General features: G+C 45.3%; 1 protein-coding gene across 2 annotated transcripts in view; it reads right to left on the bottom strand.

Moving 5' to 3' along the window:
* The window catches only part of C2H1orf226 (chromosome 2 C1orf226 homolog), a 237,927-nt gene extending 217,228 nt beyond the window's left edge, over positions 1-20,699 (bottom strand). For both annotated transcript variants that reach the window (XM_058660547.1, XM_058660549.1), the window contains exon 1: positions 20,632-20,699. In XM_058660547.1, coding sequence (XP_058516530.1) covers positions 20,632-20,646 — 15 coding nt within the window. In that variant the 5' untranslated portion in view covers positions 20,647-20,699. The remainder of the gene's footprint in view (positions 1-20,631) is intronic.
* Between the last annotated feature and the right edge of the window lie 1,180 nt (positions 20,700-21,879).

The raw sequence follows: 21,879 nt of genomic DNA, 5'->3' as shown, positions 1-21,879 counted from the left end.
CAGAAGCAGAGCAGTCCTGACTTGATCCAGCACTCTGTAAAAGGATTCAGGCATTGCCGGCAGCAGCTCAGCCCCTTAGCCCGCCGCAGAACATGGCCCCTGTTTTCCTGTTGCCTTGTTTTGTTCTTAGTGGTGATCTATATCCACCTTAAAGAGACAGTGTTGTGGTGAGGAGCCCAGGTTCCAGAGATGAATCCTGGCTTTTATTGACTCTGTGACCTTGGGCAAGTTACTGAACTTGCTTTTCATAAAGTAACCAGCATTGGGTGAGTTTTATAGGTGTAATGCTAACAACAGTAATTGTTCCACAACTACTACGTACATCTCAGACTTGCTGTGAGAGCGCCATTCTTGAATGCCACTTGAATTCTGATATGCCTTCTGTTTGACATCCGGTGTCACCTAAAGGAAGTGAAAGTACTCCCTCTTGTTCCTTCCTGTTGTTTTTTTCCCCCTTCAGGAAAAGGCTCTCAGGTCCATACCTCTATGACACAGAGTCAATGTTTCAAGTGTTACCGAAAATACACCCAGAACTCTTCCAACTGTCTTCTCTTTCCTCCTGTCTCAGGGAAAAATCAACTCACACCTGGGTCAACAAGTGACACAACAAAGCACCAGGAAATGGGCCAACTGTGAACAAGCACGTAAGGTAAGGGATATCTGTGTTTGAGCTGAGTGATGCCCTCTCCCCAGAGGTTCCCTAGAGCAGTAAGGCAGCCTGGGGTCAGGTCACAGGCTGCTCTGCACTGGGGGAGCTAGGATAGAAGCCCTAGCAGGAAGTCAAGGAAGGGGCTTGGAGGAAGGGTGAACCTGCCAGGCAGGGAAGGGAGGAAGCACTGATCTACTGTGAGGAAATGGGTCACACAGGCACCTTCCTCAACCCATAGCCACCCTGCCTGGGACAAGGGGTGTGATGTAGTCACTCAGAAAGCCCAACTCAGCCAAGCAAAGAGTCAAATCAGGAACTCCCTGGTCCAGAGCCCAGTTTTCCACACCGTGGCCTCTCAAACGGAGAGGAGCAGAAGCCCTGGGCCAGGCAGCTGGAGGACAGAGGCTGAGTCAGGAAGGGCAAGATCCCAGAATGGCCATTTTTGGGGACCAGAAAGCCAAGGTGTGAGCTCCACATTTTTAATAAGCCCTGGGGTGATGAGGCAATTAATAGCAAGAAGAGAGAGTGCCAAATCTTCTCATGATAGTAGGAGAAACTAATCAGGGTGATTCAAACTGGTTAGGCCGCAGGGGTGATCCCGATAGAGAAGGGATGTCACTCCTCCAGGCAACGTCACACTGGGGGTGGGAGGTTACCAGTCTCTCCAGGGAGGTAGAAGACTCAGCTCAGCTCTAGGAGAGCAGGGAGCGGCAGCTGCCCTTCTTTGCACACTGATTGGAAGCAGAGGGCTGTGTGCCAGGTTAAACACAACACACAGGGAAGGCAGGACTCTGCTCAGCAGGTTTCCAATCTAGATGTGACAGGTGCGTCGCAGTCAACCTCCAGGCCAGGGAGTGTCCACCCAGAAAGGGGTCTGGAGTAAAAGGGCTGTGCTGTCAATTCTTGCTGCCTTCAAGGTGCAGCCAACACTAACCTGCACCTGCATTTGGTCACACACGCTTCAAAATCTCTGATGAAACAGTCCATGAGGGTAGCAGGTTTGAAACACACAGGTTTGAAATCACAGTAGTGGAGCAGGGAAATAAAACAAGCATTTCTATCTCTAAGTCATGAGCAGTTCAGAGGGCCACAGCTGTGACCACTTGGAAGACCAGCATCCTTTGAGTGCTGGTTGGAGTCTTGGTTTCTCTGCTTTTGATGCACCTTCTTGCTGATTCACTTGGGAAGGAACCCAAGAATCTGAGGCCCTGCCGGCCCTGTGGGACACCAGGATGTAGTTTCTGGTTCCTGGTTTTGACCTGACCCAGACCTGGCTATTGGGGCCATCTGGAGAGTGAGCCAGCCAACAGAAGATGTCTCTTTGTTTGTCTCGCTCTTTCATTCTATCTTCCAAATAAATGAATAAACCTTGAGCAGGGGTTTAAAACAACTGTTCAACAATGAATGGTATGTTGGGATAACAGGGAATAATGCTTTCTGATTACTCATGAATAGAAATGCTAAGAAGAAGTACCTATGTCCATTAATAAATATTTATTACAAGCCAAACACAGTATTAAGGTCATGACTTGGGCCTCAAGAAAAAAGCAGCTTCTAGAAAAAAGGAATTGCAAGAACAAGACAGGTCCCAGCAAGGTACACATAAGGCACTAAGTACAACCAGTCCTTTCCCTGTGGCCTGGGGTGCCAGACACCCTGTGTGCCTAGCTCAGGGTTCAGACTCCAGCCTGGAGGTGATAAGGTGATTCATGACCAAAGGGCTTGAAGCAGCCCCGCACCTATAGAATAACCTTTAGACCTATGAGCCAGGCAGTGCCATGAACCAGGATCCCATATGGGTGCTGGTTCATGTCCTGGATGCTCCACTTCCCATCTAGCTCCCAGCTTGTGGCCTGGCAGAGCAGTAGAGGATGGCCCAAAAATTTGGGTGCCTGCACCCAAATGGAAGACCCGGAAGACGCTCCTGGCTTCTGGCTTTAGATCAGCTCAGCTCTGGCCATTGCAGCCACTTAGGGAGTAAACCAGTGGACAGAAGATCTTTATCTCTGCCTCTCCTTCTCTATGTAGATCTGCCTTTCCAATAAAAATAAATAAATCTATAAAAAGAAAAAAGATCTCTGCTTCTCCCCCTCTGCAACTCTTTCAAATACATAAATACATAAATCTTGTAAAAACAAAACAAAAAACCCACAGTGACTCACGTGGTGGTGGTGACAGAGAAGAGTCTAAGGTGATCAGAGGATTCTAGCTTATGTTCTTGACTATATGGTATGACGGCTTTCAGTAAAATGAAGAAACACAGGAAAAAAAAAAAAAACATGGAGAGAGCGAGTTTAAAGTGAAGAGAAAAGACCAGAAAAATTAATTCCGTTTTGACATACTGAAAATTGAAGGTGCCTTTGAGATACCCAAATGGTTGTGACACAACAGACTACAAGAGTTTCAAGCTCTTAAATTATAAAAATCAAATAATGTCCTCATTTAGATCTAGTGCTGTACACTACCTGGCAGTGCTCCCAGACCCAGGCAGGGCACAATCGGGGACACTGATGATACAGCCTGGAGTGACATTTGGTAGAGCAAGGACAGTCAGCATGTGCTGGCAGAATATCCAGAAGTGAGCAGCCTGGATTCCTGTCCAGGCTCTGACACCACATTCAAGCTCTAGAGTGGAACTACATTCCCCACTAAACAGCTCTGTGAGTTAGTAAACAACTATCTAACCTTCCTGTGCCTCAGTTTCTTCATCTGTAAAACTGGATGATAGTACCACATGAAGGTACTATGAAGATCAAGTAACATAGCACTTGGAAAACACTTTCAGGAGCCGGATAAAGTAACATAGCACATAATGTGATCTATATTCAATTTATGATCAATTGTATTTATTAAAACAATAATGTAGAGAGCTTGAGTGAATCATTTCATTTCTATGTCCCTTCACTGTAAATCAGGGAAATGCTTTCTCTAGATAAGGTTAATGGAGACAACAAGATAACTAAAGAATGAATAATCAGCAAATCAGGGCCATTGAGCAGAGATCTGAGAAGGCTTTCTTCTCAGCAGCTGAAGTCCCCAATGTGCAGAGCAAAGCACAACTGTCCCATGCAGTGCACCCCATCTGATGACAGGCCACCTTTGGTGCCAACAAAAAAACAGCCATATAGCAAAGACTGAACAATACACTGAGTATAAAAAGCCACAGAAGAAACTATTTCTCAGCCACACAAAAGAGTGAAATTCTGACACACGCTGTGACAGGGATGGTAACAAACGTTATACCGAGTAAAATAAGCAGGTACAGAAAGGGAGATATGAAACAGCACATATATGAGAGATCCAAAATAGAAAAATCCATGGTAGAAAAGAGTCTACCGTGTACTACGGGAGAAAGGAAGTTCTTATTTAATAGGTATGGAATTTATATCACAGGTGACAGGTTTTAGGTATCAACAGTAGTGATGAATAGAAGGTATTGTGATGAATGGGACCAGTGTAACGAATGGGACAGAGCAGGTAAGGCCACTGCCTGTGACATTGTTATCCTATATGGTTGTCAATTCAAGTCCCGGTTGCTCTACTTCCAGTACAGCTCCCTGCTAATGTACCTGGTAAAGCAGCAGCAGATGGCCCAAGTGCTTGGGTCCCTACACCCATGTTGGAATCCCAGAAGAAGCTGCAGGACTCTGGCTTTGTCCTGGCACAGCCATAAGTCTTCGCAGCTATCTGGGGAGTGAATCAGCACATCAAACAGACTCTCTCACTCTCTCTCACTTGTTCACTCTCACTCTCTAACTCCGTCTTTCAAATAAATAAATTGTTTTTTGAAAATTAATGAAAATCAGCAGAAGATGGCCCAACTATTTTGGCTACTGCCACCCAAACAGGAGACCCAGAAGAAGCTCCCAACCCTTGCTGTCATCCCAACCCAGCAATAGAAGATCTCTCTGTCTCTCCTTTTGAATAACTCTTTCAAATAAACAAATAAAACTAAAATAAGTTGGGATGTATTTAATTCTACTGAGTTGTACACTTAAAGATTAAAACAAGCAAAAAATCCACACCATTAGATATAGATAGATATTTTTAACTTAACACTGTAAGTTCACAAAATAAGGAATCATGTCCAATGCAACCTGTTGCCAGAAACATCAGCAAAAAGATCCCTCAAAGCGAACTGGTATAGCTATATCACCTGCTCTAAACACCACTGGCTTCAAAAGGACTGCAAGTATTTAGTGAGGCCGCAAAAGAGGCTGTGATCTGAGCTGGCCAACATCCAAATGCCCCCACAGAAATGCAAGGACACTGTTCTCATTTATGAGCCTAAGTGGATGTAATAAAGCAACCACCGTATTTAAAAGCAGCATGTGTCTGGCTTTGATAATAACTCCTGATTCTCACACTTTCTTCTCTGACAACAGATACACAGCATTCTGTGGCTCTGAAAAACAATCGCTGAGTGCCTCAGCTTGGGGCAGCAGCAGATTCCCCAGACCGAAGGTCCTTCCAGTCAGGCACAGATCTGGGGAGATATGTGTTGTTTCTTGTGTGGGATCAGATATTCAGGAGGTACTTAGCAAATGGATTCTCCTGAGCTGTGACTCCTGGGAATAAATCTCTAGAAATAATCAACTATTCCCAATCCTACATCCCTGCCTTCTTGTCGAACCTTGAACCTTCATAATCCCTGGCTAACACCAAGGTCTTCGTTCTGGCAATTCCTCCTGTCTGGAACATTCTTTCTCAACTTCCCAACACAGCTCACTCACCCTTTCCATTCACAACTTCAGAAATTCCAGTGTTTCCATCACCCCAAACCCATACGGAATAGCACTCCCCACCTCCTGCACTCTACTCATGCCCAACTTTATTATTCCACTGGGAATGTTCTAGCATTCTTTATTGTCACAAGTTAAAATAAGTTATTGTCTCCTCTTCTATTCCCACCCCAGAAAATAAGTTCCATACAGACAAGAGGTTTGATTTTCAGACTGCTGGATCCTCATGCCAGAAACAACAGCAGCTCAAGAAAGTAAACCAGCAAGTACTTTTTAATGAGTTGGGAGTTGGGGCGGGATCAGGTTCTGCTATCAGTGCATCAATATTTCCATTGATCAGAACGCCTTGATCAATATCCCTGAGAAAACACTAAATGTTTCCTTTGAGAAGAAGACAGCTGTAAACCACCATCACATACCACTTCAATTGTTGTTGAACTACATCATGTGTCATCAAACTTGTCATAAAAGCTTGGTCCATTTATTTATTTTTATCTAGAAGGCAGACAGAAAGACATAGGCAAAGATCTTCCATCTGCTGGTTTACTCCCCAAGTGTCCCCAAAGGGCAGAGCTGGGTCAGGCCAAAGCCAGGAACTGGTACTGGAACTCAGGTCTCCCACGTGAGTGACAGGAAAGCGAAGTTCTTGCATCATGACCTGCTCCCAGTCAGGGTATGCTTTAATATGAAGCTAGAACTAAAAGCAGAGCCAAGACTCAAACAAATAAATATTTGAAAGGCAGAGCAACAGAGAGGTAGGGATGGACAGAGAGGAAAAGAATATCTGTAACAGCCGGGGCTAGGCCAGGTTGAAACCAGGGGCGAGGAACTCCACTGAACCCAAGAACTTAGGCCACCATCTTTTTCCTTCCTTGTGCAGTATCAGGAATGCTGGTAGGAAGCACAGGGTATCCAGGACTCACACCAGAACTCAGAAATGGGATGCAGATGACAAGTAATGCCTTAACCCTCTTTGCCCTAAAGCAGCACCACAAATGTTTCCAATTTGGGATTCTTGTTTGGTTTTGAAATATCTACATATTATGAATTTTATATATATATACACACACAAATACACACACAAAATCTTTAGAACTAGACATAAAGACTTAAACTTACACAAAAAAATATTATTACTTTGTATATACATTATATGCATAGCCTGACCTTAGCTTTGCACAACATTTTAGCATAACTGGGTTCTAACACTTATCCACCAAACGGGGCCAGGTGTGGAATTTTCCACCTGTGGCATCACATTAGCACTCAAAAAGTTTTGGATTTTGAAGAATGTATTTGGTGCCAATACAAGTAGACACAAACAAGCAAACACAATTGTTGACAATACAATCAAATGCTCAGGTATAAAACAGCCCTTTCAACAAACCAGAAAAGACTTATTTTACTTTGTCATCATTAGGAACAAACAAAAATACAAAACTGTTCATTATTTGAGATTTATCTATTTTTATTAAAAAGATTTATAGAGAGAAGGAGACACACAAAGAATGATCTTCCTTTGCTGGTTTACTCCCCAAATGATCTTAAAGGCTGGAACTGAGCAGATCTGAAGCCAGGAGCCAGAGGCTTCCTCCAGGTCTCCCATGTGGATGCAGGGTTCTAAGGCTTTGGGCCAACCTCTTCTGCCAGGCCCAAAGCAGGGAGCTGGATGGTGCAGCTGGGACATGAACCAGCACCCATATGGGATCCTGGCACTTGCAAGAAAAGGATTTAGCCAATTGAGCTATCAGCCAGGGCCAAAATTGTTCATTCTTACAAAGAACTTTAAGACTCCGACTCCTGATGATGCATCTTTAAATTCCAAGAAGGTTGCAGTACCCACTTGGGGAAACACTCACTAACCACCAGCGGCCTCATAGCTTTCACCCATCAGGTGTTTGTAGTGTCTGGTAAGCAACACATAGCATTTTTTTTTTACCACAATGTCCCCACCTGTCCCCACAGAATAACTAGAAAGATGGCAAAGGAACCACGATCTATACTGCACAATCTGCACATCTAGCACTTCACTCAATGCTTTGCACATGCAACTATCCAGTGTATCCACTGAGAAGACATTATCCCAGTTCAACTGGTGATTAATAAAGATCAATGGGCTAATTCCTTCAGTCAATCAACTGAAGGAATAGAATTTGAATTTAATGCTTCCTGATCCCAATACATCACTCTAGTAATGGGACAGAGTGTTATCCAATCCTTGCTAGGAGTCAAACACTCTAACCTCATTGTAATAAGCAAAACAACAGCTTCCCAATGAAATCCAGGAGTACCTTAACTTCCATGGTTAAAAGGCTTTAGAAGGTGTGGCTAAATTAAGGAGCTTGAGACAGGAGGCTGTGCTGGATTGTAGGAAAAGGGGGAGAAGAGCAAGCTAATCACAAAGGTGGAGGCAGAAGAGCCCCGAGAGTATGATGATCTGAAAAAAGGCCAGGGTATCATCATTGCAGGCTTTGAGGATGGAAGAGTCCAGAAGCCAAAGAACTCAGACAAGGGCAGATTGTCCAGAAGGAAAGCAGCTCTGCCATCTCCTTGACTTCAGCCCCACTTCAGGCTTCTGACCTCAGCAACAGTCCAAGAAGTTTGTTGCTTTTAAAAAGGGATTTATTTTATCTGAGAGGCAGGCAGATGGAGAGTTCCCATCTGTGAGTTCTCTCCTGAAATGCTCACAATGGGTGGGGTGGGACACAGCCAAAGGCAGGAGTTCTAATCCAGGTTGCCCATGTGGGTACCAGGGAATTCAACTGCTTGAGCCATCACCTGCTGCCTCCCAGGGAGAACTCTACCAAGATGGTGTTGGAAGCAGAGCTGGGAGTGAACCCAGTCACTTCAATGTTAGACATAGGCATCCCAAGCATGTTAATCCCCAAGCCAAACACCTGCCTCGGAATGTGCTGTTTTAAGCCACTAAATTTGTAGTCATTTGTTCTAACAGCATACTGAAGTCATTGGCCCATCCTAACACAACCAGAGAGAGGCTTGTGTTACAAATGAACTGCTAAGACGTAGACTTGCCAACTCCGAATTTAGGATGAGAGGACATATTAATTCCACCATGGGGGAAAGTTACAAAAAAAACAAAAAAAGATTGTAACTGCCTCTCTCGGGGCAGTAAAAATAGGAGTGTTGGTTGAACACATGAGGAGGCCACATGTAGAGATTCTCGCTAGTAATACTGCCTCCCTAACACCACAGCCCACCAATCCCTGGATAGTCTCCAAAGAGCATTTGAGTCATATTCTCCCCAGAGAGCATCCAGGGACCACACTGTCATTTTCCTTTTGAGAAAATTTTCCTGAGAAAGTTGACATTGCTGATAGGAAGCAGCAAGGAGGGACTGGCGAGTTCCTGGTAACCATCCCGGTCTGCACAAGGCCACAGATCAACACCACTCATGAGCAACCACACTGGGGAGATCAAGTCATGGATAAACAGAAGTCTCTGATGCCCTACTGAATTCATTTGAAAACCATTTTTAGGATAGCCAGGAGTGTACTCATCCCAGAACCAGAGGAGCCATCTAGGAGAGAAAATCACGCTGGGCATTACCTGGTAGATAGCATATGACCCTCTGGTGTCCAGACTACAGAACCCACAGCAGGCTTCATTGCAGGGATATATCCTTTGGTTTTCCTATGGCCAGGAGTCTGGTATTCAACCACAAGGACTTCAGTTCCCTTGTCAGTACCAAAGGCCAACTAGGATGGCTCTGCTCTGTGCACCTGAGGCTTTGTTTCAGCAGCACCAACTTCTTGCAAAGCAGAGGAAAAGGGAAGCTGAAGAGATAGCTGGGATCTTTCCATATGAGAGGCATCATTGATGTGACAGAACTGAGCAGATCTGATGTGGCTGCAGCCTTTCTTCCAGAACCTCTGAGCTCTTTGAGTTCCAGAACCTTCTTCCAGAACCTCTGAGTTCTTTATGGTTTCTTTGCTTAATGGTTACATGGTCATCAGCTAAGATTAATTTTCTAAGTTACTCAACAAACACCTGCTGAGCATAGACGGGTCCCATGCTAATAGCACCATGAAGATGGGGCTGTGGAGCCTCAAGAATAGGAGAGGACAAGATGACCTAGTCAAGGAGAGGCCTCCCAAAGGAAGAGGTGTTTGCACTGAACCTGGAAAAAGACGCTGGCTATTAAAAGAGATGAGACAGCTCAATATTTCTCTGGGTATTTATCTGCCTTTATGAAGAATTTTAAAACCCAAAGGAAGTACAAGAGTGATACAGATTAATATAAATAGCTCTTCATGGTTTATAAAACATTTGTTTATGTATTATCCCAGATTCAACAATAGCACCAGCGAGACAAAAAGTATCATGCTCTCCTTTTTTGAAAATGAAGAAAGATTTAACAGCAGCTAGATGTCTCACCAAGGTTATACATTAAATAAAAGAATCTCACCTGACTCTCATTCATTCCTCATTAACAGCTCTTCTGATTACACAGTGCTCCATTCCAAGGAAGCTAAAATGCGCTAATATTTGGGAACACAGGTAACACAAATCATATCAAATATGTGGCTGCTGGATTCAGCAATTCACAGAGCTGACCTGACACTGCAGTGCCAGCAGCCTAATGTGAGCATCACTGTATACTTCACCTTCAACCAGCAGCTCCCAACACACAGCCAGGGTCAGCGCACCCTGGACTCACACAGAATGAAACTTTGTAAAGTGTTCTAAAATGAATCAAAACAGGAACCATATTCCTTTCTTCTTCCTTTTCCTCTGTCTCTTGTTCTTCTAGCTGCTACCTTCTCAGACCTTGGAATTCTTGCTAGACAAAACACAGGGTAAACATGTAATAGTTCTAGGAAGCAGCTCAAAAGCTTCCCCATCTCCCCTAGATGATCCCTGAGCTCAGGCTATTATGTGATAAACCTAACACAAGTGGCAAGCCGACAGTGGGACAAAGTCGAATCAGAGGACCCAAGAGTGATCTTGGCTCTACCACTTGCTGTATCTTTGTTGGTAGGCAATGATCAAAGACAGAGCAGTAGGTCTGACAAAGGGTCCCAAAGATGTGCCTGTCCTCATCTTTGGAACCTGTGGATATATTCCCTTACATTGCAAATGTGAATACAAATCTCAAGAAAATCACTCTGGGCCAGAGTTCTTATAAGAGGGAATCAGGAGAGTTAGGATCTAAGAGAAGGAAGTGCGATGGTGGAAGTAGTGACTAGAATGACAAGGTCACACGTCACGGAATGAAGGGAGCCTCTGGAAGTTGGAGATGGTAAGCAACAAGTCCTCCAAAGGAACAGCCTTCACAAGTCATGTGGACATGTAGATTCCCACTTATTGTAGCTCTGCAAGACCCAATTCACACTGCCAGCTTCTTGGACTATACAGCAAGACATTTGTGCTGCTTTATTTATTTTTTTCTGTGTGTGCTGCTTTAAACCAGTAAGTTTATGATAAACTGCTATAGTAGTGATAATAAATACAGAAAATGAGGGAGAATGAGGACTTCCTGTGAATAAGACAAAGGGAACACAATATTTGGCATACTTCCACTCAGAGGGATAATGACAAATCCTGAGCCAAGAAGCAAACAGAAGATAAGTCTGAGTGGTGGAGTGGGTACTTTACTCTCCCAGTCACATCCATGTGGCTGGAAAAACACACGCCATGCCAGGCTGCTTGCTGGGGACCCTAGCTTTACATCTATTGCCACTGGGTTGGGGAAAGGTCCTGGGCTGGTCCAAAGCCAAATTCCAAGAATTCCAGGTATCAATTAGGGGTGTCAATTATTGCCTAGGGACACCCATGGATAAGGCCACTGTACATGTAGGTGAGGAATGAATCATGAGGGACACTCAACGACAAAGCTACTGTACTTGCAGATAAGCAAGGGGACTGAGAACTGGTGATTTTGAGGTGAGAGACTAGATTTGTATGGGTCTCATCAGTCATTCACTAGCCCACATGGAAGTCCTGAGATGGGCTTGTTAGTGTAGAATATCACTGACCACCACATGCCAGCCCACACGAAAGCTATGGCTGGGGGCTTGTCTAGCAGAGATGGATCCCTGTACCTAACTGTGTGTCAGAACAGGGGATGGGTCACATTTGGCAGGGCCATTCATTAACCAGTATGTGGGAGAACCAGGTCTGGGGGTAGAATTCACGGGGCGTAATTGGGCCCAACCCTGTGGCAATACAAGTCCCGCTGGTAAGCTAAAGAGTTGGGGTGGTGATGGCTGAACTAGCTGTGAGCATGGAACCCGCCAATACTCACAGGTACTAGGGCAGAGAATAGGCTGGACAGGTCCAAGGTGCAGCACTTGCATGTGCATCTGAAAACAGGGTGTGGGGCGGGCTGGCTCGCAATATTCACCAACTCATACAAAGGCCAAGATGGAGGGGCAGGCTATGCCAGGCAAGGGCCTAACACCCACTGGCATGCATGAGATCTGGGTCTGGGAGTGGGCCAAGAGGAGAAACTTGGGAAACTCCCCTACGGGGTTATAGTTCTCACTGGTGAACACATGGTCCAGAACTAGGAGTCAGGCAAGCTGGGCAAGGTAGCCCCATCAGTTGGCAAGTGTGTGGGTTGGTTTTAGGAGGGGGCAGACCAGGCAGAGCCAACTGGCAAGTGCAGAAGCCAGGCTGGAGTATAGGTTATGCCAGGCCAGGGTATCACATCTACTGGTTTACATGAGCCAAGGATGACAGCAGACTGAGCAGGACCAGACTGCAGCATCCATCAGTGAGAGTTGGGACTGGGGGCTGGCTGGACCAAGGCAGGCTACAGCATCTGAAGGCAAAGGCTGAGACAAAAGAGGAGCTGTACCAGGCTGGATCAGAGCAACCACTGGCAAGTATGAGATCTGTAGATGGGAGAAGGCCTGACTGGGGAGCTAAGGGAACATCCTGGCCAGGGTGTGATTCCCATTGGTGAGCGTGAGGGCCAGGGTGGCTGCTGTAGTCTGGTCTGGATATGGCTGCAGGGTGCATCAGCATGGATGTGGGCTGGTCCTGGGATGTGCTGGACTGAACTAGCCTCCAGCACCATCTGGTGCTTGTGAGAACCAGGGTAAATGTAGGACAGGCTAGGCTAGGTCTCTGCTCCTGCTGAGCCATGTGTGAGCTCTGTCTGGGTGTAGACCAGTTTTGGCTGGGCTGTAGCACCCAACAAGAACTGGAATGGGTGAGGGCCAGTCAGAAAAGGCTATTGTTCCTGCTAGGACAGGAGGTAGACTAAGTAGGAATGGCCATGGAACCATCGATAGGCACGTGATCTGGCATTGGGAGAGATCCTTATGGAGGAACTTGGGTAACTCCTCTGTCAAGACATGGTGCCTGCAGGTGAATGCAAGAACCAAGATGGGGAGCATCCTAGACCAAGCCAAAATATAGTGCACACTAGCATACATTTGGCACAGGTCGGGGGTAGGCCTGGCTGAGTCAGTTCACACCACCCACTGAAGAATCCGAGTGCCAGAACAGGTTGGGCAAGGTCAGGAGTAATACCAGCCAGTCCACATTAGTGTCAGGACTGGGGGCTGGCAAGGCTGGGCTAGTTTGTAGCTCCCACTAGCATGAGCTGGAATTAGAGGTTGGTCAGGCATGGCCAGGATATAGCATCCACTGGCAAATGGCAAGGTGAGGTGGACCATGCCAGACTGGGCCACAGCACCCAACCAGCACATGTGAAACCCAGAAGGGGCAGGGGATGGACCCAGTGGGGATTGCGGAGGTCCCCTATTAGGCTACTACTTCCACTGGTGAGTATGAGAGCTGGGATGGTGGCAGACCATGGCCTACATGTGAGCTGGATCAAGGAAAGGCCAGGCTGGGCTGACTGTACCTCCTCATACATGCATACGCCAGAATGGGTGTGGGTGGGTTGGGCTTTGCCACAGCAGCAGCTGGCAGATGCTGGCATGGGGGGCAAATTCTGTCAGGCGCAGGCATGGCTAGACAGATGATAGCACCCAGTGGTGCCAGTGTGGACTGGAAAATGGGGCTGGTTGGGATGAACTGGGCTTTAATGCCCATTAACATGTATGAGAGCCAAAAGAGATACCTATATACAACTGATGGGACCAGTCAGCTGTACATACTGGCAAGCATGAGAACCAAGGTAGGGGGCGGGCCTGGTGGGGGTTATTGTGGCTCAGTCTGACCAGACTGCAGCTCCCACTGGTTTGCATGAAGGCCGAGTATGTGGTAGGCAGGATCGGGCTGGATTTCAACACCTCTTGGTTTGCATAAAACATGGGACTAGAGACAGAACTGATCCAGCAATTGCAACTACCAGTGTGTGCGTAGGCTGATTTGGGTGACAGACTGTGCCGGACACTGTACTGGCGTGTGCGCGCACACACACACACACACACACACACACACAGAGACACACACGAATCAGGTCTGGGATCACTTCAGATGAAGTTTCTTCAGCGATTCCCTACCAACTGAACAGGTGGACTCAGAACCCCAACGATGGAGAGAATTGCAGATTCCATGGTCTGACCATAGAGTGCATGTGTCAGAGCTGAGCCTCCTCAGTAGCTCAGATGAAGCAGTGGACAGCATATTCAAATGCACATGGAGAATATGGCAGTACATTGGAGCCTCGACACCTGTACCATGGCAGTGGATGGAGGACAGAACAAACTGATTAACTACTCCAACCAAGCAGTGAATATCAAGGCAGACAGAGACTCTAAGTTGGACCATAGCAGCCAGTGGATTCTGGAGAGATCTCATCATGACTGGAGTGGTAGGAACGACAACAATTCAGAGCTGTTGAACTATCAACATCTCTTGAGAACTTCCCGGTGTTATAAATTTCATTTTTCTTCCTCTTGCTGATTTTGTATTGTGGCTTTTCATTTAAGAGGGATGTATAGTAACTGTGTAATGGAGATTATCATGTCCAGATGTGAGGATGCAGTACAGTGTGCATCTCTACTTCCAGATCAAAGATGGACTATTAATGAAACTATTAGCTGTATCTTGACAATAGGATGCTGGACTCTCTGCCATTGTCCATGCCCACAGTGATGGACATATGACTGTGTATGAAGAACTATACTACAGTAATAATACAGGGATACTCAGCGGCAGGGGATGGAATTTGGGGAGGGGGTAAGAAAAATCCAAGGGCCTATGGAAATATATCATAAAATGATAATAATAAATCTTTTTTTTTTTAAAAGAAGCAAATAGAGAAAGTGGGGCAAGTTCAAAAACCACTGTGGGGTTAGCGCCATTGTGTAGTAAATTAAGCCTTCATTTGCAATGCTGGCATCCTATATGGGCGCAGGTTCATGTCCCACCTGCTCCACTTCCAATCCATTTCCCTGCTTGTGGCTCTGGAAAGCAGCAAAGAATAGCTCAAGTTCTTGGGTCCCTGCACTCATGCGGAAGACTCAGGAGAAGCCCCAGGTTCCTGGCTTTGAACTGGCCCAGCTCCAACTGCTGTAAGCATGTGAGAAGTGAACTAGCACATGGAAATCATTCTTTCCTTTTCTCTGTATCTGTATTTCAAGTAAATAAATATTTAAAGAAAAAGAAACCATTGCTACCCACTATGGCGGCTCATCCCAACCCAGCCTGACCATTACAGTTCCCCACAGCTCACCCCAACTCTAAATAAATCAACACAAATCTGCAGAAGTTATCCCAAGAAATAAGGAAGAAATAAGAAGGTGTGGCGAGTTTCCACTGGCTTTATCTGCAGTAGTGATCAGTGTGCTTGGCTGGCACGGGAAGTTTGGATCTTTCCTCCTGTGATACTCAGGTCTCACTCTGTCCCCTAAAAAAAACTGATGAGCACTCTGATGAGTCACGACTACAGTGATTTCAACCAATGAGGGATGTGCTATGATTCTGTGTGCTTGAACTATATTTAGACTGAATTTAAGCCAGTGTCTTTTATCAGAAAAAAACATGAGTCATTTAATCATTCAACAGACATTATTGGAGTTGTATACTAATGGTCAGCTTCTGTGTTGAGCACTTCAGACTGACAGCTACGACATGACAGGGTCACATTCCTCCAGCAGCTGCAGGTCTTCCCTGAGCTGTGACATTCTCATCTCAGGACCATTTGCAGACAACACCTGCTGACCACTCACTCCATCACTTAGTGCCCCACAAGGTCCTTTGTCTCCCTCAAACTGGGTTCCCTTTCCCAGTTATACGTTTTTATCTTCTAGCCCCATTGCTAATGATCTCCACAGTTATTCATTTGCCTTTCTCACCCACTATACACTACAAGCACCCATCAGAGGGTTACTAAAATTCAAATTCAAAGTATGTACTCGAATATCTGATAAATGAATAAGTAAACACATGTACAAACCCATGGTAGATATGGAGAGCCAGGCCCTCTCTTCCATCCCTATTGCACCTATTCTCCTCTCATCAAACAGGAATACTAAATAAGATCAAATACGATCAATGAAATGAATCAATGTCTGTAAGAACATGTTTTAAGTTGTAAATGCAGAAGCTATAAATCTGAGTCACAGCAGCTGATCACATGGCAAGCAGTTGAAGATTTCCTTCCTGTTCATGTGGGGCTGGCTCTCCTGCCCTTCTCCCCCACCATCTTGAGTTCTCACATGGGTAGTCTCCACTCCCATCAAGAGTGTCTGATTGAGGAGTTACACAAACAGAGTCCTTGAGTGAACAAGGAAGGATCATACTGGGAGGATCATTAGGGAAACAGAAGGCAAAAGGACATGCCAGGAGAAGCCTTCTTAGAAGCTCTGATGAATTCATTCATTGATGTGTCTCCTTGTACCAAGCACTGCATAAACACTGAGATTACAACTATCCACAGGAAAACCCAACCCAGTCTTCAAAATCACAATGTAAACAAAGTCCATGTCCCAGCATGGAACAGTGAGTCAGGAGACTGCTACAAGAAAGCAGAGAATCCGCTGGAGATACAGATCTTTAGACCAGCTAGAGACATTTAAAGTGCTTACAAGAGAAAGAAAACCCATCTATTTAAAGATCCAGATCCCACAGAGGCACACATGCAACAAAAGAAATAAAACCTGAAATCATTGAGCACTACTGGCAGGGTGGCAGGGAAGCAGAAAGGAAAATAGTATAGAGACTCTCAAAAAAAAAAAAAAAAAGATAAATCAAAAAAACGTATGATCAAGTGATCCCCATTTCTGGATATGTTTCGCAAAAATTTCAGGATCATTTAAAGACAATTACACATCCACACTCACTGTAGCAATATTCACAAAAGCCAAAACACAGAAGTAACCTTTAAGATAAATGAATGAACGAAAAAAAAAGTGTCAACAATGGAATACTATGCAGCCTTAGACAAAAAGAAAATCCTGTCACACAGATGAACTAGGAAGACATTAGGCTAAGTGAAGTAAACCAATAATTAAAAAAAAAGGTTCCATTCTTATGAAGTATTTAAAGGTTTTAAGGTTTATTTCTTTTTATTGGAAAGGCAGATCTATAGAGAGAAGGAGAAACAGAAAGATCTTCCATCTGCTGATTCGCTCCGCCAAGTGGCCACAATGGCTGGAAACCGAGCTAATCTGAAGCCAGGAGCTTGTTTAGGGTCTCCCATATGTGTGTGGCATCCCAAGGCTTTGGCCCATCCTCTATTGCTTTCTCCGGCCACAAGCAGGGAACCAGATGGGAAGTGGAGTAACCAGGACTTGAACCGGTGCCATACAGAATCCCACTGTGTTCAAGGCAAAGATTGAACCACTGAGCTATTGTGCTGGGCCTAAACTAGTCTAACTAAAAGAAACACAGGCAAAAAAAATGATCACCGGAGTCTAGGGGCAGTGAAAAAAGCCATGTCTCATGGGGAGCATTTCAGTTCTAGAGACACAATAGTGAGACTATGCTTACTACTCCTGGACTGTACCCTTTAAACAGCTAAACTTCACATTACACACTTTTAGTCAGCATAAAAAATGTCTCAAAAGCATTTATTAAAAGAAAAAAATGTCCAAGACAGATATTATAAATTGAGAAAGAATACCAAAAAGGAGGGAAATCAACAAGTGCAAACTCGTGGTTCAGAGTCTACACTGGGAGGCAGGGCTGGACAGGAAGAGGAATACAGACACCTGCTGCAGCCTCAGCTCAAAGATGACAGACTATCCCAGCAGACCCTTTGCTAAGAAACAGAGAGGACTGGCCTACCACCCAAGAGTGCCATGAGTGTGTGTGTACTTGTTCATCCACCAGATACTTTTTTTTTTTTAAAGATTTATTTTATTTTCATTACAAAGTCAGATATACTGAGAGGAGGAGAGATAGAGAGGAAGTGGAGCTGCCGGGATTAGAACCAGCGGCCATATGGGATCAAGGCGAGGACCTTAGCCACTAGGCCATGCTGCCAAGCCCAACACCAGATACTTTTGAGTACTTATTCTGTGCTGTGCTAACACTCCAAATGCCTTCTACAGGGTGCTGACAGTGTACAGTAGACAAGGCAGGTGCAGGGATAACAATGTATGCGATGAGAAATGAAAGAAGCAAGATGCTGAGAGAGTTCGTGCTTGCTCCCTGGGAAACCAGCCCCTCACTGCCCACCAACTGCTTGGTGTGATGCCCCAGAGAGGTCAGAGATGCACATCTGAGGTGCTTAGCAAGGCGGGACTCCTCTATGACAGGTGTGTCTCTGTGACCCTGATTGGAACTGCTTTTCTCTGAGGCCTACTCACTGCACTGGCCCAGTTGTGAAATCCGTGTTCGCTGGAGCCAGTGGAGCGCCCAGCAACCACAGCTTGCAGGGTCAACCCCATGCTAGCCCGGTCCCGATCAACATAAAAGGACAAAGTCAAGAATAGTTCTTTACACAGAAATCCTATGCCCTACTTCTTGACAGCTGTAATTACAGCCAAAACAGCTTCTGAAAGGAAAATAGCCGTCTGGACCTAGCAGTGGGTTGTGGGACTTGGAGTAAAACACACAATCAGAGCTCTTGCTACTGCTGGTGCCCAGTCTAAACAAGAGACTGGACAGCCAGACCAAACAACTTGCTGGCCAATTAATTTCTCCATCCAATTTAGTGAGCTATTCATTAAGCACTGGAAGAGGCTCACAGGAAGGGAACTATGGCAAGAGGCACATGAGCCCCAAGGGCTGGCAGCCCCAAATGCCTCCAGACCCCATGACCAGCCAGCCCAGCCCTAAGCTCAGCCTTCCTAGCTTCCAGGGCCATTTTTATGCACCTGTGTTCACTGAAGAGGCTGTGCTTCTGCCCCTAGCTCCCTGACTGGGGACACTTCCTGTCCCACTTCTTTGGTTTTCTAACCAAGGTCATGACTCATGAGCATCGCCAAGAACCTTCTGCAGTGTAACAACGCAGGTGGCACAGTCCTGTGTACAAATCTCAACTCCGCCAAGTAACAGACTTGACCTTGAAATTATTTGACCTACCCATGGTTCTATATCCTTGTCTACAAAACGCAATAATATTCCTACCTCAACTAGAGTAGCTGTGAATAATAATAAGATATTATGACAATATTAAAAAGCCCAACAGAGCATCTGACATGTAAATAAATATTACTAGTCTTAGCAATTATCACTTCCACAATGATAATGATATCAACAAAATATTCCCTGTCCCTTAGGCAAAAATGAACAAAAGAGCAACTCTTTGTTTGGTGGAAACCCCAAAGACAAACCAACTCCAGGTCTAGTTCTACTATCATAGCAGCAATAATGCCAAACCTGCAGCCAAACAGATGATAAAATGTCCATGTCCTCAGGACACCGAGTGGAAAACACATTCAGTTCACATGCCTGCCCCTTCTACATCCACGTGACACCTTCGTGCCCCTGCCTGACCTCGCTTTCATCTAGAAATGCAAGGCAACCGGATTCCTACTTCACATCTTGCTGAGGGCATTGAAATAACTCATGTGAATGGGCTTTGGAGGATGGCATTGTGGCACGGTGTGTTAAGCCACCACTTGTGGGGTCAGCATCCCATAACAGAGGGCCAGTTCAAGTCCTGGCTGCTTTACTTCCATTCCAGCTGCCCATTCATGTGCCTGGGAAAGCAGTAAAAGATGGCTCCAGTATGGAGCGTGGTTTTGGCCTAGCCTACACCTGGCCATCAGATGGGAGACTGATCAGTTCCTCTCTTTCCCTCTCTCTTCACTCTGCCTTTCAAATAAATAACTAAATATTTTTAAAAGAAAGTTGCTTTTAAGCAACTTGTTGCTTTGTCTACGAAGTATAATATGATTGCATTTAATGGTAGCCTCAATAAATTCAATTTTAAAAAATATTGAAAGATTGGGAAGATCAAGTCAGTGAAAAGATTATTTTATTAGGCTGCTCTAAGTAACGGCAGCACACATACTAATTTTCTCCCTAGTCTTGCTGTCCCAGAGTTAAGATTTCTGTTGATCACGCAGACCAGCTGAAAGGAAATCTAACCATGCAAAATCAGCCTCCCACCCTGCGTTACACATTTTCCACTTAGGTGCGGAGCTACCCTAAAAGACAATTGCCCAAACCAGGCCACTTCTGAGGATGATTAATCCAGTCACCCCCCCGGCACCAATTCTCACTTAAAGAAAATAAATAAAATTAGAATACATTTGGTCAATCTCAGATCTGTCTTTGAAATGTACAGGTCTAGGGTAATTTCTTCTGCTCCAACGCAGAACACATGGATGAATTCCTTCACAGCAATCAGAACACAGTTTAATTTTTATTCTGCTTCTGCTCTGTGTGCTTGAGTAGAAAGCAACAGGCTGGAATGTTTACCAAGCTCCCTGAGAGTACACGAATGAACAGAAGCGAAGGCACATACTCTCAGCGCCTACAACAGGTGACAAGAAAATTTTGCTGAAATCCCACATCTAATCCTAAAAATCCAACTGAGTCTTGTATTCTAAACCACAACAAATTGTACTTTTAAAATGTTGTAAGCAATGACCACTGATTGCTAAGGCTGCACCGTAAAATCTCTGAATGAAAATGACACTTTACTATTCTCTTTCGCTACGTGGCCATTCGTCTCAGAGCCTCAAGGCTAACAGCTGCCTCTGGGGGATGCTATCCCTCTAGCCATCAAGTTCATTCTAATCTTGTCTTTTTATCAAGCTCTACCACCCCACTCAGTAGACCTTCCCGGATTACACAGGGAGAAGGAGTACACCCATTCATTGGCACCTCCAATACCACATCAAAGGGCCAGCAGCTGAAGTGCTGAATCCCAGTCCACACAACTTGCCTCCAGCCACTCACCCGTATCCGGCGCATGGCAGCCACGATCTCCACCCTGCTGTTGGGCCTTGGCACATCCAGACTTCCTACATACTGTGGGGGGAAAAAACACAAATACTCAGTGAGAAGAGGCTGGCAAATGTCCCTAATCACAGAACGCTGGCAATGCAGGGACCTATGGGGCATCATCCAGTCTGTGTGCTTTTCATAGAAGAGGAAGTTATGAGGCAAAAAGGTACTCTTTGAAACAGGTGTCATGGTGCAGCCCATGAAGCCGCCATCTCAAACACTGGCATCCCAGATGAACACCAGTTCAAGTCCCAGTTGTTCCAGTTCCTATCCAGCATCCTGCTAGTGCTCCTGTAAGCAGGGAGACAGGAGATGTGGATGGAGTTTCCAGTGCCTGTTGCAGCTGTTGCAGTCATTTGACGACTGTCCGGAGGTGTTATTTATAAGTTTATAATAAGCAGCTGACTCCTCTTCACCTTTCTCTTACTCAGAGATGCAGCAGAACCTGTTACTTAGCCAAGCACTCTTCTAAATTTGAAAGTCTCCAGGAGGAAGCCTCCCCCCGCCCATATCTCTTCAGCAAAATGCTCTGCCTTTCTCTGTCTTAGAATGTTAGTATCTGTAAAGCAGAATTTCACTGAAGACAAAAATCTTTTACACTAAAGTGCTTGGCAAATATTAATGCACTAAAAAATACACATACTACTATTATTAATTGAACCTCACTGCGATAGCACCAATGTTTTGGAGAACACATTTGAGTAAATTCCTGATTACACTAAAGCAGTGGACCAATTTTCTGTTTAGTTTAAAATATATATATAAACAACAGGTTAGGGACCTGCCGCACTAGCCTAGCAGCTAAAAGTCCTCACCTTGCACACACCAGGATCCCATATGGGTGCAGGTTCTAATCCCGGTGGCCCCACCTCCCATCCAGCTCCCTGCTTGTGGCCTGGAAAAGCAATTGAGGATGGCCCAAAGCCTTGGGACCTGCACCCACGTGTGAGACCTGGAAGAAGCTCCTGGCTTCAGACTGACTCAGTTCCAGCCATTGCAGCCACTTGGAGAGTGCATCATCGGACAAAAGATCTTCCTCTCTGTATATTGGACTTTCCAATAAAATGAATAAACCTTCAAAACAAAAAAGGTTAGGGGCCGGCACTGTTACAGCATAGGATAAGCCCCTGTCAAGAGTGCCAGCATCCCACATGGGTGCTTCATCCCACACCAATGGTTTCCCCAGTTACTAAGAATTCT

This window comes from Ochotona princeps, chromosome 2, assembly GCF_030435755.1.
Source record: "Ochotona princeps isolate mOchPri1 chromosome 2, mOchPri1.hap1, whole genome shotgun sequence".
NCBI classification, from domain to species: Eukaryota; Metazoa; Chordata; class Mammalia; order Lagomorpha; family Ochotonidae; genus Ochotona; species Ochotona princeps.
The sequence above is the reverse complement of the archived record's forward strand: the minus strand, read 5'-3'. Positions and strand labels throughout refer to the sequence as shown.